Source organism: Pan troglodytes, chromosome 19 (assembly GCF_028858775.2).
Source record: "Pan troglodytes isolate AG18354 chromosome 19, NHGRI_mPanTro3-v2.0_pri, whole genome shotgun sequence".
NCBI classification, from domain to species: Eukaryota; Metazoa; Chordata; class Mammalia; order Primates; family Hominidae; genus Pan; species Pan troglodytes.
This window is the reverse complement of record NC_072417.2, coordinates 22,426,625-22,444,338: the sequence shown is the minus strand read 5'-3', so window position 1 is coordinate 22,444,338 and position 17,714 is coordinate 22,426,625. Positions and strand designations below refer to the sequence as shown.

The window sequence follows — 17,714 nt, the reverse complement described above, 5'->3', positions numbered from 1 at the left end:
CAATGGTCTTCTCTCAGATTTTGGTCTCCCCACAAGCGTTCCTGCCCCAGAGCCTTTACACATGCCACTCCCGCTGACTAGCACCCTTCCCTTAACCCCTCCCCTGCTCGACTCCTCTTCATTCTTTACTGCTTTTCAAATGTGGCTTCTGCAGAAGCATCTCAGGTCCCTGGGCAACATTCACACCCCATGACACACCTTCCGAGCACTCTACACTTCTGCTAGCTCTTGTACAAATGTGATAACCAAGTAATTATCTGCTTACTGTCTATCTAGTTTCACCCTTGGACTCAAATGAGAGGGGTCCCTGCCATGGGTCCTCTTGCAGGAGAAGGCTCCTGTGTCTGTGGCTCTCCCCACAGGATGAGGAATCTGGGGAGCCCTCTTGAAGCCTGGACCTGCCCTTTAGAACATGCTTCTGATACATGGGGCCCCAGCATGCCCTGCCCAAATAGCTCCAAGCCCATTCCCTCAAGGGTGGACTACGTCACCAGTGGGGTAGCCAAGTGGCAGCTGGCTGCAGGGGGTATGGGCAGTTTGCACACATGGACTACGATGTCCACATATGTGCCCGTGAGCCTCTGCTTGGGGGAGGAGGGCTCTGTGGGGAGGGAAGATGAGAGGGAAGGCTGAGCCCAGGGCCTGCCCTTCTCCGGCCACCACATTTGGGCATGGAACTTGGAAAAGTCAAAGAAGTTTAAATTAGAACCTGGCCTTCCAGATCATTATCAAGACACATTTGTCAAAGTAGGAGAATAGAACATATTTTATTTAACAGTTGTTAGCTTGATTGATAACTTTTAAATATTTAGACATACGGTATGAGGCCCCTGTGTGTACTCTTGCCCTGGCCCTGTTGGCAATGGGGTGGGCTTGGGTCAGCCTCACCCATCAGACCACAAGCTCCACCAGGGCAGGCAGCCCATGCAGTGCCCCTGCCCAGAGCACAGCACCTGGCACAGAAGAGCAGACAATAAATACCGGCTGTGAGAAACAAATGGGATAATCCAAGCCGAATGCTTGGCATGGTGCAAATGTCCAATAAATATCAGCTGTCATTGTCTGTTGAATAAATGAACAGGTGGGTTGGTGGGGCTGGGGGCCAAGAGCCACAGGCTGAGGTGGCTTGTGTCTGAGGAGGGAAGGGACCCGCTGTTCCCTGGGGTTCACGCTTCCTTTCTTGAGGTTGTGTCCTCCTTCCCCACACCCTGCAGGCCTGCCCAGCTCTTCATGGCAAAGCGGGCCCCAGATGGGCGTACTTGTGTGTCAGAGTGCCAAGAGGGGCTGGGAGCTCCTGCTAGGGCTATGTCCCCCTCCCCTAGGACAGAACAGCTGGGACAGTTTCCCTCTTTGCCTTCAGGGGCCTCCCCAGGTCCAGACAGAACACACCCAGCTTAGTTCCTTTCTTTTCGCATAGGCCCAAAGGTTGGATGGGTGGTAGCTGAAAGAACTGATTTTCCCCCTACCCAGGCTGTACTCTGGTGTGGGAGGAGCCTTTTCTGGGGAATGAGGTCACTCACTGGACCTTGAGCAAGTCACACTGCTGCTGCAGGCCTCAGCGTCCTTGTCTGTAAAATGGGATGGTGTGTGGAACTGGTGCATGCCGAGCGGCAGATGCAAGGTGTGCACTTGGTGAATGGGAAGAAGCCTTGCACAGAACACCAGTGGGTCAGGGACAGCAGAGGCCCGGGACCCCCAACAGGAAAGCAGATGAAACTGGCCCACAGCCAGCCTGTGAGAGGCTCAGGCAGGAGGTCATCCCTGAGGCCTGAGGAGGATAGCTTCAGCAGCCCACGCTGAAGGCTGGGTCAGTCCTGTTTCCACAGTGGGGAAGTGATCACAGCTGCTTCATGACTGGCACAGTGCCAGCACAGGGCCAGGGCCCACAGGGTCTCTGTGAAGGCCTCCACGAGGTGAGGGCCAGAAGCAGCCAGGAAGCCCTCCATCAAACTCCTCCTCCCAGCACCTACCATTCCAGAAAACAAACTCTCACCCCCACACACGCTATCGCACACGCACAGTAGGCGCGATGCAACAGAGAAAAAACCTAATTAACCCCCAAACAGGACGTGACGGGAAGGGAAGGGGGGGATGGGGAGTTGGGAGGAAGGAATCACATTTTGCAAACTGCCCACTAGGGGTCACCGTACCCTCAGAACCGAGGGTGCAGAAGTCACACCGGCCTGCAGCTATGCGCTGGCGGAGGGTCCCAGAGAGAAGAAGGCCCGGCTGCGTGGCCTCCGCCGCCCAGCTTGTGTGGCAGGACCGCGGCCGCCGCCCCAATCACAGGCCGGCAGTCATTGCGGCGGGAAGATGTCCGCGCACTGCTGCAGGATGAGCTCCACCACCTGGTTCTGGAACACCATGGTCATGGGCATGCTGGTCTCTTCCACCTCGGGCCGCAGCAGCGTGGGCCCGAACACAATGGCCACGCTCTGCACCGACATGCGGTTCTGCTCGCCGTGCTCGATCACCCTGTGGCAGGGGTGGGTGGGTTCAGGGCTCCGAACTGCGGGGAGGCGCTGGGGGCTTCAGCCGGGACCTGCCTCCCCCTTCCCGCGCGGGCCGCCCGGCTCACCGGCAGAGGTGCTGGAAGAGCATCCGCAGAGTGTCGTGGTTGGGGGCGGGCAGCGAGCGCACCAAGTCACGCACACAGCGGCTGCGCCGGGCCTGGTCCTGCAACTCTGGGTGAGGGAAGGTTTAGAGGGAGGGAGTCGGAACGGGAGGTAGGGGGTATCGGCTGGGCGAGGGGAGCCTGCTAAAGGGGTGCCCCGCCACGCCCCTACCCCATCCGCCCCACCTGCCCCAGGTGCTCACTGATGGCCGCAATGAACTGGCGGAAGTGCGAGAAGGGGAAGAGGGGCTCGGGCAGCTCCCGAAAGAAGAGCTTCAGGGCTCCGGTGATAACGTGGACGTCCTCCCAGCGCCCGTCATCCAGGTCAAGGCGCTCATCTGTGGCGGAGGAAGGGAGGAGGACGGAAGGGAAATCAGTACCCCTTGCGCCTTCAGGCCCTGGGGCAGGGGTTGGGGACGGGCCTCACCGTGGTCCACCTTATAGCGTAGCTTCTGGATGGTGGCCAGGTTTCCACTGATGCGGTACAGCCCGTCGATGTCCAGCCCTGGGCCAGAGGGAGGCGCTGATCCCGGGTTCAGGGATGGGGATAGGGTGGGGCTACGGGTCCCTGCTATGACTCCCACTCGGGGCCTCCCGTACTTTCCCCCTGGACCCTGCGTCCATCCAGGGGTCTCCAGCCTGCGGTCCTGGCAGGAGGCCTGCGGGCACCCCAATGCCTGCCGCCCTCACCCCCGCAGCGCACGTACCGCGGGCCTCGACGGCGCGGATGCACTGCTGCACGAAGCGTGGCACCCGGCTCCTCTCGCGCTCACACAGCGCGGCCAGCGCGCAGCCGAACACCTGGTCTAGGGCAGAGGCTCATCAGCTCCTGCCCAGCCTGCGCCCCGTCCCGGTCCCGGGTCCCCGCCCCCCGCAGGCCTCGGGTACCTTTGATGTAGCCCTTCTCACGCAGCGACTGCAGTGTGGGCCGCCTCTGGAGGAACTTGCGGAGCTTGTGCCGGACCTTGCTCAAGTCGCTCTCCAGGCCCACGGGGCCCAGGGCGGGCGCGGCTGCCGCGGGGAAAGGCAGGACTGAGTCAGGAGGCAGCGCCAGGGCAGGCCAGGCAGGCCCCAGCAACCGTCACTCTCCAGGAGAGGCCTCCTGGAGCCCCCACCCCATCCTGCCTTGCGCACACCTGCATTCGGTCGCGCGTCCTCCTCTTTCTCCTGCCAGCTTCCCAAGCGCTCACTCGACCCGAAGTCCACTCTGCTGCTCTCGCTCTCCTCCTCTGGGGGCAGCTCTGCGGACTGGATTCCCATAGCCTCAGAGAGGCGGGGCCTTGAGCCAGCTGCGGGTCCTTCCAGGATGGGGCAAGGGACCCGAAATGCACTCCCAACAGGCATGGCCTGGAGACCCTCAGCGAAGAGTCCTCTCTTCCCTTAACCAGGTTAACTCTCCTTACCTCCACCAGTGAGCCTGAGAACATTCACCTCCCTTAGCTGCATGGAGCCCTTAAGGTGCAGAGACAGTCATCCTGTTCTCCCACACCCCTTCCTATCCTGGGGACTCCTACCCACCTGGTGCCTTCTTTCTCTATTTTCCTCAGCTCCTCTAACTGGGTCAGCATTCCTCAATACGTGGCTCCCAGTTCTGAGCCTGCACCTCCAGCTGTGGCCGGAGCACTGCCAACAACTGCACCAATATCACCTCTCTGGCTCTGGATTCCTACCTCTATTAATACAGCCAAAAGCTTCACTCAATGTTGGCTCATAGGGAATTAAGGGTCAAAAAGCCCCAGGTCATTTCCAGGTCAGTAGTTGTCAGAGGGCCCCTGTCCTAGCTCTACTTATGCAATTGGTGTTTTGAGCCTTAAAAAAATAGTCGACTATTGAAATCAATCCTTTAAAATTTTATCTGCTAGTTTCAGCCTGCCATTGGTTGGCTTGCAGAGTATTTATTTGGCCTTCTGCCTCCCGTGAAATGGGAACTTCCTTTAGAATGTGCCCTACCCTCACCTGGAGAGTCTTCCTGCAGGGCCAACCCCAGGGCTGGATTCACAGACTTACAGAAGGCAGTTTCTTCAGCCGCCTACCCTGCCATCCTAGCCATTAGTGGGGACTGCATTTGCATTACCCACTGGTACCTTAGAGCTCCCTGAGCCTGAGCAGAGGGCCCCACTCATAATGGCCACCCCCTCCCCACTGCCCCTAGAGGCCCTGGGCTCTGCTTACCAGCTCCTGGATGCCCTGAGCAATGGCCTTATGCCAGGTGCTGATGATGGCCTCCGAGTCGTGCTGGATCAGGTACTCGGAGCCATCTCGGCTCCGTAGCTGGAGGGACACAAGTCAGTGGGTCATCTCTGGTACCCTGGGTCTTCCCTGGGGGTTGGCCCTAGTTGGGGGTAGGTACAGAGATAGAGGTGACCTGTCCCTGACCCCAGGCACTCAGAGCTTAATGGAGCAAGGGTCTCACCCCAGGTCAAGTCTTGGATCTCTGCCTCACGTAAAGCAGTGGCTGACAGCATCTCTGTGTTACAGATGAGCAAACTGAGGCTCAGCAAGTTTTAGCTGCTTCCTCATGGGCACACAGCTAGTGAGTGATGAGCACAGAGCTGCATGGCTCAATTGTCTGGTACACTTTCCCTCCCCCATCCTGCCTCCCTGCAAGCCACAGAACACGGCAGGCCTCATGCAGAGCACTGGCCTGCAAACTAAGTGAAAGAAACTTCCTATGTGAGGCCAGGCACGATGGCTCATACCTGTAATCCCAGCACTTTGGGAGGCCGAGGCGGGCAGATCATGAGGTCAGGAGTTCGAGACCAGCCTGGCCAACATGGTGAAACCCCGTCTCTACTAAAAATACAAAAATTAGCCAGGCATGGTGGCGGGCTCCTGTAATCCCAGCTACTTGGGAGGCTGAGGCAGAAGAATTGCTTGAACCCAGGAGGCGGAGGTTACCGTGAGCCGAGATCATGCCACTGCACTTTAGCCTGGGCGACAGAGCAAGACTCCGTCTCAAAACAAAACAAAACAAACCAAAAACCCAGAAACTTCCTGTGTTGAGACCCCTGTCTACTAGAAGCAACAGTGAATATAGGGAGAGAGGATTTGAAAGCTGATCATGGCTGATCCCAGGGAAAGAAAGGTCTCCCCTTGCCCCTCCCCATACACACACTGAGGACTCAGAAACGTTGTCCCACCTTCTGCAGCCAGGAGTCCCCACCACCTCCCACACTCCAGCCTGGGCAACACATCTTCCGTTAGCCCGCTTCATCATGAAGCATAAATTAAACAGAACACCAGAGGGAAACTTGCCACCATAGGACTGACGCTCAAAGCCCTTTCTGAGTTGGATGGCAGCTTAGTTGGATTCCTTATCAGCCTCTGGCTCTGAGGACCCAGTGTTCCAGGTTAATGTGAATGTTTGGCGGCAACAGCTCACACCAACCCTGCCCTTTTGGTTCAGCGAGAGTCAGAGACAACAGAAACTGTCTCAGATCCCAGGACACAACTTCTAGAATTGGAATGGACTATCTTTGCTGTCCTTTTAAACTTATACTTGAAGACTATTTAAACCGCTTTTTAAAATGAAATGAGGCTGGGCGCAGTGGCTCATGCCTGTAATCCCAGCACTTTGGGAGGCTGAGGCGGGTGGATCGTGAGGTCAGGAGATGGAGACCATTCTGGCTAACACAGTGAAACCCTGCCACTACTAAAAATGCAAAAAATTAGCTGGGCCTGGTGGCACGCACCTGTAGTCCCAGCTACTCGGGAGGCTGAGGCAGGAGAATCGCTTGAACCCGGGAGGCAGAGATTGCAGTGAGCCGAGATCGCGCCACTGCACTCCAGCCAGGGCAACAGAGCAACACTCTGTCTCAAAGAAAAGAAAAGAAAAGAAAAGAAAATGGCATATCCCATCCCCTAGCCCTCCCCTGCAAAGGACAGAGAACCTTCAAGAGGCAGATAACACAGCCTCACTCTAATCAAAGCAGACAAGAGCCCTGCTCAAGATTATCCCAGAGAATGGCTTGACAACACTTCTAAAACAACAGCCATGATTTTTGGCAGCTCTCTCAAAACATAATCAGTTCATATTTGCAAGTTTCATATAGAGGGCAAAGCTGTATCATTACATAGCAATGTATTTCACAAAATATTCACCCCCAGCCAGGCACAACGGCTCATGCCCATAATCCTAGTGCTTTGGAAGGGCAAGGTGGGAGGAGTCCTTGAGACCAGGAGTTCAATCCTGGGCAATATAGTGAGACCCTATATCTAGAAAAATTTTTAAAAATTAGCCAGACATGCTAGTGTGCACCTGTACTTCCAGCTACTCGGGAGGCTGAAGTGACAGCATCACTTCAGTCCAGGAGTTGGAAGCTGCAGTGAGCTACGATCAAGCCACTGCACTCCAGCCTGGGCAACACAGTAAGACCCTATCTCTAAGAACAAACAAATAAACAAAACATTTATCCTGCTGACTGCACAGGCAAATGCTAGCAGCTTTTGGCGGACTGTTGCTGAAGTTTTCTGTAACTCGGGGTGACTAGAAAGACCTGCTGTGAAAATTTCCTGGGCCCAACAAAGCCATCCATCCTCAATGATATAAAATTTGGGGCTGTCTCTTGAGGAAAACCCTGGAGCTGCCTACAGGCTGCCCTGCATGGAGGGAGGATGGCCAGCAGTCAACCAGGAGGCAGGGGCTTGTGATTTCCATTCAGGCCTGCCCACCTTCCCACTGGCCTGAGCAGCACCTGCCTTCCAGTCCTTGCCAGCAAAGACAACTCAAAAAGCCCTATTCTGAAACTTTCATCAAAAGTCCATCAGTGATGATCTTCATTGAGAACTGTTTGAAGGACATACCTATCCCTCAAAGTCAGGGGAGAAACATGACTAGCACAGGTGATGTCTCAGACCGGGCATGGTGGCTCACACCTGTAATCCCAGCACTTTGGGAGGCCAAGGCAGGTAAATCACCTGAGGCCAGTAGATTGAGACCATCCTGGCCAACATGGTAAAACCCTGTCTTTACTAAATACAAAAAAATTAGCCGAGTATGGTGGCAGGCGCCTGTAGTCCCAGCTACTCGGGACGCTGAGGCAGGAGAATCACTTGAATCCGAGAGGCAGAGGTTGCAGTGAGCCAAGATTGCACCACTGCACTTCAGCCTGGGCAACAGAGTGAGACTCTGGATAATAATAATAATAATAATAATAATAACAATAATAATAGTGATGTCTCTCCTCAATTTAACACCATAGCAGATATTGTTAGTTGATCACAGAACTCTATCCTGCCAAGCCCAGAGAAGCCTTCAGAATTCTTCTCAAGAAGGCTCCAGGCTAGGCACAGTGGCTCACACCTGTAATCTCAACCCTTTGGGAGGCCAAGGCTGGAGGATCACTTGAGGCCATGAGTTTGAGACCTGCCTGGGCAACATAGTGAGCCCCCATCTCTATAAAAACTAAAATTAGCCAGATGTGATGGAACGCGCCTGTAGTCCTAGCTACTCGGAAGCCTTAGGTGGGAAGATCGCTTGAGCCCAGGGGCTTGTGGTTTCAGTGAGCTCTGACCGTGCCACTGCACTTCAGCCTGGGCAACAGAGCAAGACCTTGTCTCTAAAAACAAAAACAAAAAAATAAAAACAAAAACAAAACCCCACAAGACTCCAGACCTACTCATCAGAGTAGCTCATGAGATGAAACCAGTTTTCCAACTTTGCTTTGTAGATATCCTGGCTCTAGAACTGAATGGAGCTTGGTGAATAATCAGGAAACTACACTCTCAGGTTCCTTGCAGAACTGTTTTTTCTGAGCTTAGACATGAGGTCATGCTCTTGGCCTTCATCATAATGATGCTACCTGAAGCAGTCCCGGATCCTGAATTAAACCTTCCTGGAGCTGTTTTGCAGGGTACCTGGCATGTGCTTCTAGATCCCATGTTCATGGAGCTACATACAAGAAATTTAAGAGTGAAGGGTTAGGAAAAAGCTTTGATTCCCTCAACATCTGGGTGGGTTTTATTATTTGTTCAACAACAAAGAGACATGCACCTGATAGCCCTTCTCTTTTCACCTCACCTAGCAGGAAAGTTGGAGCTAAATTTTCTTCAGTAACCACCACCTTAGCACCCATACATCATCTGCCCCCTAATTCCTCTCCATCTTGAGTCCCATCTCTTACTTGTTTTTCATGGTCCTGGCTTTTCAGTTAATTTGACAGTTCACCACGTGTGTTTCTGTTGTGATCTGCCTCAAACCTTCTAGGGACTGAGGTCAGGGTAAGAGTAGTTTAAAAACAAGACAACACATGGACAGTGAAGGGTGTGGCATTGGGAGTACCCTTTCTGGGTCTTCTCTCCCTTCCTGCGGGGGTAGCATGGTAGTCTTCTCCACTGCCCCAGTTTATTCACTGGGGATGCGGTCCAGTCAGAAATGGGGCTCTGGCTCAGGGGCAGGGAAAGGGACCTGGGGAGAAAGAGGTTTCCCAACCAGGCCTGTCACAGTGAGCAGCCAGGGACAGGGAGCCTCCTGTCTCTCTCAGGCTGGGACGAGGGCTGCCATTCTAGTCATGAGAATTTCCTCTCCCGGAGGCCCTACTCCTCACCACCCTCCAGGGCAAGGATTATTATTAACTCAGCTCCTGGAGAGGGAACTGCAGAATATGTGATGTTAGAAACAAAGGACAGGTCCCCTGGGGCGGGGGTGCAGCGTTGGCCTTGAGACCTGAGAATGGTAGCCCCAATTCTTCCCAGGTCCTCCTTCTTGGGGCTTGCCTACAGTAAGGGTCCCACAGCACTGCCAACAACTGCACCAATATCACCTCTCTGGCTCTGGGTTCCTACCTCTATTAATACAGCCAAAAGCTGCACTCAGTGTTGGCTCATAGGGAATTAAGGGTCAAAAACCCCCAGGTCATTTCCAGGTCAATAGTTGTCAGAGGGCTGGCAGGCATCACTAAGCCCCTTCCCTCCTTCTCCCCGACCCCGCCACTCACCTCCAGCACATTCTTCCTACTGGATTTGTCTTTGGGGGCCCAGGAGAGAGTGGCCCCCCTCAGCTCCACTGTGTACTCAGGGGTGGAAAACTTGGAAGGCTGCCTCTGTGGGAGAGGGAGGAAGGTCACAGGGAGCCCTCAGTTCAGATGTGTCTGCTGTGGCACTCTGACCCTAGGAATAGGATGGGGTCACTGGCATGGCCAGGAAACAACTCTGGGGAAAAGAGCCCCAAGTGTTCCTGAACCCAGAGACCCTGATGCTTCTTAACCATGGAGCCTGCTGGCTGGCATGTCCACTGCTGCCCACCCACCCAGGGGAGGACAGGAAAGGAGTGCAGTCTGCATCCCTGCAAGCAGGTGTGCCCACCCCCAGCCTCCCTGCCCTCCAGGCTGGAGCTGGCCACCCTCAAGACTGTTCCCCATCTCCAGTGGGCTAAAACTACTTGTCTTGGAGTGAATCTGCCAGTATCACCCCCTTCCTGCCAAGGCCCAGCTCCTCTGACACTCATGGACCACTCTCTCAGACCTGGTCATCTCCAAGCCAGATTAGATAGAGCAGATGGGGGCTGGGCACAGTGGCTCACGCCTGTAATCTCAGCACTTGAGGAGGTCGAGGTGGGCAGATCACCTGAGGTCAAGAGTCCAAGACCAGTCTGGCCAACATAGTAAAACCCTATCTCTACTAAAAACACAAAAATTAGCCGCACATGGTGGCACATGCCTGTAGTCCTAGCTACTCGAGAGGCTGAGGCAGGAGCACTCAGGAGGCAGAGGTTGCAGTGAGCCGAGATTACACCACTACACTCCAGCCTGGGTGACGGAGCGAGACTCCGTCTCAAAAAAAATAAAAATAAAAATAAAAAAAAGCAGATGGGATGGCCCCTGCCCTGAGGGCCTGGCCTTACCAGGCCGCCTGCAGCCGAGGTCTTTGAGTCCTTGAAGAATGTCAGGACGCCACCCTCCAGCACAGTCCAGGAGGCACTCCAGTGCTTCTTCCTAGGTGGGGGTGGGGAAGTGGGGGTGGCAGGACTTAGATTTGGTCCTGGGCTGAGGGCCCCTCCTACCCCAGGAACAAGTCAGAGCTTAGGAACACAGGCTAGGGCACCCCATTATGAGGGCTGGAATCCCGACTCTAACACCTAGCAGCCGAGGGACCTTGAGCAAGTCACTTTATCTCACAGTGTCTCAGGGTCCACAGAGGACCACTCACGAAGTTGTTGTGAGGATTAATAAGAGCCTGGCATACAGGACGTGCTCAGTGAACATCGTCACCAAGGCCCACCCTGCCCCGGCCTGAGTGTAGATGGGCTCTCACCGGAGCCGCTTTCCCTTGTCTGCCGTCTTGGTGCGATGGAGCACCCCTGCCTTGTCCAAGGTCTTGGTCTAAGAGAGAGAAGAGAGAGCAGGCGCAAGAGTGTGTAGTTAAGGGGTGAGCTATGGGGAGTAGAGGCTGGTCACCTGCTCAGCTGCCACTCTCTATGGTCTGGGCCCATGTCTCCACTGAACCCTCCTCGCCAGCGCCACCACCTGGCTGGGGGTAGGGGGTGATGCCTACCCTCACAGCAGCTGTGGCAGGAGAGACTTCCTCCCAGCTCCCAACCTCATCCAGCTCTGCTGGGACCTATGGGGGAAGACAGATAGATCCCACCAAGTCCCTCCTCCCAGGAACTCCAGAAGCCCCCCACTGCTTCTGTGGTGGTCCTGCCAGGACCTCAATTGCTCCTCCCCTACCTTCTCCTCTGGAGGGCTGGCCTGGGCTGGGGTGTCACCATCCTGGCTGGATTTATGGATGCTTCGAGGGGCAGGGATAGGGACCTGGGGAGAAAGACACAGTCGTATGTGATCTCTTCCTCTCTCCCCAACACCCCTCTTTCCCCAGGTTGTTACCTGGGGCAGCTCCCATCGAACAGAGGAGTCCTCTGGATTGTAGAAGTATGGCTTCCCGTGGGGGTCCTCCAGCCTCACCCACTGTGGGGAGAGGAATGGTCAGGGCCTCCAGCCCAGCTTATGAGAGGGGAGGAAAAGTTTCCCTCTAACCAGGTTCCAAGACAGCACCAGGGAGTCTGGAGGGGCAGGTGCAGGTGACTGTGTTTGGCTGGTTTAGGCTCTGTGTGGGAGCTGCGGTTTAGAGCACTGAGGCGACCTATTAGTGAGGAAGGTTGTGGGGAGGACTCTGAGGCTGTCCGGGTCCATCTGCCCCCTGCCCCTACCTGCTCCTGGGTGAAGTGGTTGGTGTAGAGCATCTGCTTGTCCTGGCTGACATGACAAGACCAGCCGGGGGGTGTGGTCAAGGGAGAGGTAGGGCCGGGCTCACCGAAAGAGCCCACGGGAGAATAGTCCTCCTCGGGGTAACTGGTCAGCGACTCGGGGTAGTCCGTCTCGGGAGTGGGGGGCTGCGGGGAACAGAAGGTGGAGTCAGAGGCTCTGAGTGCCAGTACTGCCTGCTGGCCCTGCCGTTTTGGACCAGGCCCACCCCCTTGCCTTCTGGTCCCTGAGGCTGTGGGAGCAGGAGGCGGGGTCAGAAGCGCTCAGAGGTAGCTCCGCACCTCACCCTCTGGTCCCTGGGGCTGTGGGAGCAGAAGGCGTCAGAGGTAGCCCCGCCCACTCCAGCCCTGCCCCTCACCTTCTGGTCCCTGGGTCTGCAGAAACAGGAGGCGGTGTCAGAAGCGCTTAGAGGTAGCCCCACCCATCCTGCCCCACCCCTCACCCTCTGGTCCTTAGGTCTGTGGGAGCAGGAGGTGGGGTCAAAGGCGCTCAGAGGTAGTCCCGCCCACTCCAGCCCCGCCCTTCACCCTGGGGTCCCTGGGTCTGTGGGAGCAGGAGAAGGGGTCAAAGGCTCTCAGAGGTAGCCCCGCCCACCCATCACCACCCCCTCACCCGTGTGTCCCTGGGCCTCTGGGAGCAGGAGGCGGGATCAGAGGCGCTCAGAGGTAGAACCGCCCACTCTGGCCCTGCCCCTCACCCGCGGGTCCCCTGGGCTGCCAGGGCTCAGGCCCGGCTGCATCTCCAACTCCTCCTCGGGCTCGTTCTCGGCCTCGTCCTCCCAGGCCGTCTCGCCCGTCAGCGGGTTGTAGAAGAACACCCTGCGGCTCTCCTCATCCCAGTACTGGCCCCACTCGGTCTCAAGGCTCACGTGGCTGTCCACCGAGGCAGGGGAGGTGGCTGGGCTGGCGGCACCCTCGGCAGCCTCAAAGGGCGACTCCCAGGTGGTAACTCCCGTGTCTGGGTTGTAGTAGTAGGGGCGCCCGGTGCCCGCGTCCGTGTGCGTCTCCCACACCGGGCTGGGAAGAGGGGCTGCAGCGGCGCCCGGTGAAGTGGCCCGGGGCTGCCTCTCTATGTTCGCGTACACGGGCTCCGGTGGGTCGTCCACCTGCGGGAGGAGAAAGGAGGAATTTTGTGTTTTCAGAAACCTTCCAAAATGGTAACAGAGGTCCCCTCTGGGCAGTGCGATTATAGGGGTTTGTTTTTGCTTTATTTTCTTTAAACTTTTCTGCAGCCTCAAAATTTTGTACAACAAAGCATTTTAAAAATCACGTAAGTTCTTCTGCTCACTGTGACACCATCACTAAGCCGTAAACTCCTTGAAAGGGGAAGTGCCTGTTAGAAGTGGCCTCTTCTTGAGCTTTAGCCCCTTGGGCGACCTTCAGAAAGTCACACTACCTCTCTGCCTCAGTTTCCTGGGTGTAAAATGTCTGCTCTGTCCATTCCGGAAATTGTAGTGAAGAGTGAATGAGGAAATGCTCTTGAAAGTACTTTGTAAAGTATTTAGTGCCCCAGACGGGTGGGTCACTTACATTAATTATATTTATCAATAATAATAAAACATCGATAACCCAGTTCTCACAACTGTGCACTCACAGAGGCAAGTCAGAGGTTGGGCAGGAACTGAGAAGTGGTCTGGGGCGTGCCCCTGTTTATGGTGCCCATTCAGGGCCCTGCTGCATTCTTTTTTTTGAGATGGGGTCTAGCTCTGTCACCCAGGCTGGAGTGCAGTGGCGCAATCTTGGCTCACTGCAACCACCACCTCCTGGATTCAAGCTGCATTCTTACAGCTCCACTGAGAGCTCCCACCCCACCCCACTCCCAGCCCAGAAAGCTATGGGATTGGAATCAGTACCCTGTCTGGATTTGGGGACTGAACTTTCCAAGGTGAAGTTTGCAGGTGTCAGAACCAATTCCAGACAAGAGAGGGAGACAGGGCAGCCAGATGGGCTGGAGAATGGAGGGGCAAAGAGAGGTGAATTGTTTTACTCCACCCCAAAGGAGAGTGAGGGCAGCTGGGGGTTCAATCACATAGAACATAAACCTAGCCATGCGTAAGCCTCCCGGAACAGAGGCTCTCCTGATTCACACCTCAGAGCTCCCTGCTGGCTGCAGGGCAAAGTCTAAGCCCTTAACCAGGCACAAGAGACCGTCCCTCACCGGCCTGTGCTTCCACTATTATTTCCTGCCACTCCTTGCCCCTTGCCTTGAACTTTAAGCTCCAGTAGCACCAGTTGCTAGAGGTCCCCACCTTCCCTGCTGTGTTTCCTCCAGGCCTAGGCTCATCTGCAGCCTGCCCAGGCCCATCTCCACCCCTTTTTTTGCCTGGCTGACTCCAATTCCTTCTTCAGGATTCAGCTGAGGTGCCAGGTTCCAGCCTTTTCCTGAGATTCCCCCCATCCCCGTGCCCCCACATTCAGCCCAGCACCCTCGGCCCCACAGAGGGACAGATGACTACATTCTCAAACCCCAGGCAGCAGCATGGCATACGGAGATTACTACTATTTTCTTTTTCTTTTTCTTTTTTTTTTTGAGACGGAGTCTCGCTCTGTCATCCAGACTGGAGTGGAATGGTGTGATCTCGGCTTACTGCAACCTCCGCCTCCTGGGTTCAAGCGATTCTCATGCCTCAGCCTCCCAAGTAGCTGGCATTGCAGGCACGCACCACCACGCCTGGCTAATTTTTGTATTTTAGTAGAGATGGGGTTTTGCCCTGTTGGCCAGGCTGGTCTTGAACTCCTGACCTCAGGTGATCCGCCCACCAGGGCCTCCCAAAGTGCTGGGATTACAGGCGTGAGCCACCGCACCTGGCCAATTACTACTATTTTCTAAGCATACACAATACTTCAGGGGAAAGCAGATTTCCACATTTCAATTTTGTGTTTTCGGAAACTTTCCAAAATGCTAACAGAGGTCCCTTCTGAGCACTGTGATTATAGGGGTTTGTTTTTGTTTTGTTTTCTTTGAACTTTCCTGCAGCCTCAAAATTTTGTACTACAAAACTTTTAAAAATTCACAGAAGTTCCTCTGGTGACTGTGACACCGTCACTAAGCTGTAAACTCCTCGAAAGAGGAAGCACCTGTTCAGGGTGGTCTCTCCCTGAGCCTTAGGCAGATGCCAAAAAAAAAAAAATTCATTTTTCACCAAACTGATGCCAAAAAAGCAAACCAAACCAAAACAATGAAAAGAAGAAGGAAAAGAAGAGCATTTGTTTACCCAACAAAGATTCACCTGCTCTGTGCCAGGCACTGTTTGAGGCACGGGGAATACAGCAGGGAAGAAAGGGAAACAAATCCCTCCCTGGCAGAGCTGGCACTCAAGTGCACCTGTGTGTAAATGGTGGGGGTGATGAGTAAATGGACAGCATGTCAGTGCTGATCACTGCTAAGCAAGAAATGAAAACACTGTCAAAGAAGAGGATGTTACAGTTTTAGACAGGGTGCCAGTCCCCAGGCGCCTGGGGGACAGGGAGAGCTGGGGATCCCAGCCCATCAGTTCTTCTCTCCTCTCCCCTTCCTCCAGGCTGCTGTATGGCTGAGAGGGGACCCTCCACCCCACTTGTCCTTTCTCTACCCCCACCATAGCTCTGATGTGGCATCCTGTAGTCCAACCACAACAGGCCTCTCACTGGCCCCCAACAGAAAAGGCATCCTCCCACCTCGATGCATTTGCTCCAGCCATTCCCTCAGCCTGGAATTCCCTTCTCTGGTTCTCTGCCTACCCAAATCCTGCTCTCTCACGGTGCTCAGCTGACAAGCCTCTCCAGGGAGAGGTCAAACCTGCTGGCACTCTGCTCACTGCTCTGTTGAGGCCCAATGGCGTTCTGCCTTGGTGGGCAGCCAGTTGTCTAACCATCTGCCCACCTCCTCTGCCCCAAAAGGCAGGATTTTCTTGAGAGCAAGACTAAGGATAATGTAGCTGATTCCATTTGCCCCCCAGCAGCTGGGCCAATGCCCTGAAGCACATAGCAGGTCTGCCACAAACTGCTTGTGTACACAAGTCTAACCCATGCCCAGTTTCAGCAACAAACATGCCTGACATGACAGAAGAGCCTGGAATGAGCTTGAGCTTTCTGAGGAGGAGGGTTGGAGCCACAGAAACCAGGAGATTCCTGGGGAGGGCAGGATGGAAGCAGCGGGGAGAGGAAGGCAGAGGAACCAGACACACCTCCCATCCTCCCAGCTGAACGCACTGGGGCAGGAGTTGAAAGGCTCCACCAGGGGTGGATGAGCTGATAAGGAGCAGGCTCTTTGGAGCAGGAATTTCTACTTGGCAGGCTGTGGGCCATGGCTCTGGGTCCACGAGGAGTCCTAGGCCAGTGAGGCTGATGGGGTCCTTACACGAAGGAATGTCCCCAGCAGGTACAGAGGAGATTTCGGAGGTAGAAGTTTAGGTCCCCAGCATGACAGGGCTGTCACAAGGAAGAGAAGATGGGGTATCATGCTGCAGGGGCACAGCAGCATTCCTCTGAAGGAAGCATTCTGAGGACTAGGGCTGCCAGAGACACAGGCTGCTTCTGGAGGTAGTGAGGGGCCCTCACTGGAGGTGACTGAGCAGAGTCTACTCCCTGTTAGGGAAGCCATAGCCCTGTGGTGGGTGTTGAACTGCAGTGTCCTTCAGGCCCCTTCAAACTCTAGAACTCTCGGCAGACCCTGCACAGTGCCGAGATAGAGATGCTCTCCTCTCCTGGCAGAGCCTCAGCTGGGTTCTAACCAGCTCCTGGGGCCAGGTGCAGTCACGCCCTCCACATCCTCTGGCCTTCAAAGAGTTACAGCAGCGCCTGCCACCCCTACCCTCCTCCTTGCTCCTGTTCATGGAGGCCCAGACAAGACCCAGATGCAGCTCATAAGCAGGGGCCTGACTACGGGATCAATGGCTCTTGGGTCGCATCCTAGAGACAAGAAGTGGCCTTCCCACCTCAGGCCAGAGGAGGAGCCAAGAGGGACCTGGCTCTCAGGCTCCAGGCTGCCCAGCCCCCTGGTACTGCCTTACAGTGGTTCACCCCTTATCTCCAGTTCCCTCCCCTGTCCACAAGCAGGTGGCAGCCCTGCCACTCTTGCCCCAAGCTGACCACCTCTTGGATGGGCAGGGCCTCCGAGAAGGAAAGAGAAAAGGAAGTATGAGCCCCAACTTCCAAGAGGCTCCCTGCTCTAAGCCCCAGCTCACCCAGCTCCTAACAGGGCTTGTGGTAGAGGCCCACCGGGCACCCCTTGACCCCAGCATCCCCTACCTGTGCCGGCAAGGCTCGACTCTGCCTCCTGGTCACTTTGGCGATTATGTCCACCATCCTGGCCCCTCTGAACTGCCGGGACAGAGCCCTGGGAAGGTTTTGGGGGTGGAGCCCAGGGGCACTACCCCAGTGCTGGCACAGGGCAACAGGGAAACAAGAAGTTGCCGAGATGGCGGGAGGCTGAGACTCCAGCCCATTTCCTGTCAGGGCTGCGGAAGTGCTGCCTAAGTTGGGGCGGGTGGGGTGGAGGGGCCTCAGGTTGAGGGTATTTTTATGCTTCTAGAAACACTGCTGGCTGCCCCACTCAGTGCTCTAATGACCAGTGAGCCGCATCCGAGGCCCAGACATAGCCATGGTGTGGGCTGCACAGGGGAAGATCACGGCCAGACCCAGCCACAGCATGAACTGCACAGAGAGAATCACGGCTGAGCCTGTGGGGGAGGGGCGCGCTTGCACAGACAGGGCGGGCAGAGGGGGCGCTGAGTGCTGGGGGCCTGGGCTGGCCTGGAGTGGCTCCTGGGGCGGAAACAGGACAATGAGTGGTTGTCCACTCCCTCTAGGCCCAGGGAGGGTGTGATGGGAAAGAGGAAGCTTGTGGGGGGGAGGGGAAGAGTACCCAAAGAGGAAGGGGTCTGGGCAGATGTGACATCACAGGGAGCTGGCATCTGGACT

At 55.6% G+C, this 17,714-nt stretch overlaps 1 protein-coding gene across 27 annotated transcripts in view; it reads right to left on the bottom strand.

Moving 5' to 3' along the window:
- Nucleotides 1-748: 748 nt before the first annotated feature.
- The window catches only part of ARHGAP27 (Rho GTPase activating protein 27), a 39,122-nt gene continuing 22,156 nt past the window's right edge, over nt 749-17,714 (bottom strand). For 3 of the 27 annotated variants that reach the window (XM_016931597.4, XM_063798419.1, XM_063798425.1), the window contains 16 exons: nt 12,512-12,919; nt 11,760-11,942; nt 11,437-11,517; nt 11,281-11,364; nt 11,105-11,170; nt 10,865-10,932; nt 10,455-10,545; nt 9,550-9,654; nt 4,787-4,885; nt 3,751-3,862; nt 3,503-3,625; nt 3,322-3,420; nt 3,042-3,119; nt 2,818-2,952; nt 2,579-2,684; nt 749-2,475 (listed from right to left, as the gene is read on the bottom strand). In XM_016931597.4, the coding sequence (XP_016787086.3) occupies nt 2,298-2,475; nt 2,579-2,684; nt 2,818-2,952; nt 3,042-3,119; nt 3,322-3,420; nt 3,503-3,625; nt 3,751-3,862; nt 4,787-4,885; nt 9,550-9,654; nt 10,455-10,545; nt 10,865-10,932; nt 11,105-11,170; nt 11,281-11,364; nt 11,437-11,517; nt 11,760-11,942; nt 12,512-12,919 (2,016 nt within the window). In that variant the 3' untranslated portion in view covers nt 749-2,297. Of the gene's footprint in view, nt 2,476-2,578; nt 2,685-2,800; nt 2,953-3,041; nt 3,120-3,321; nt 3,421-3,502; nt 3,626-3,750; nt 3,863-4,786; nt 4,886-9,549; nt 9,655-10,454; nt 10,546-10,864; nt 10,933-11,104; nt 11,171-11,280; nt 11,518-11,759; nt 11,943-12,511; nt 12,920-15,979; nt 16,224-17,042; nt 17,440-17,714 lie in introns of those variants that run through there. The other 24 variants (XM_016931599.4, XM_063798420.1, XM_063798427.1 and 21 more) reach the window with 18 other exon arrangements.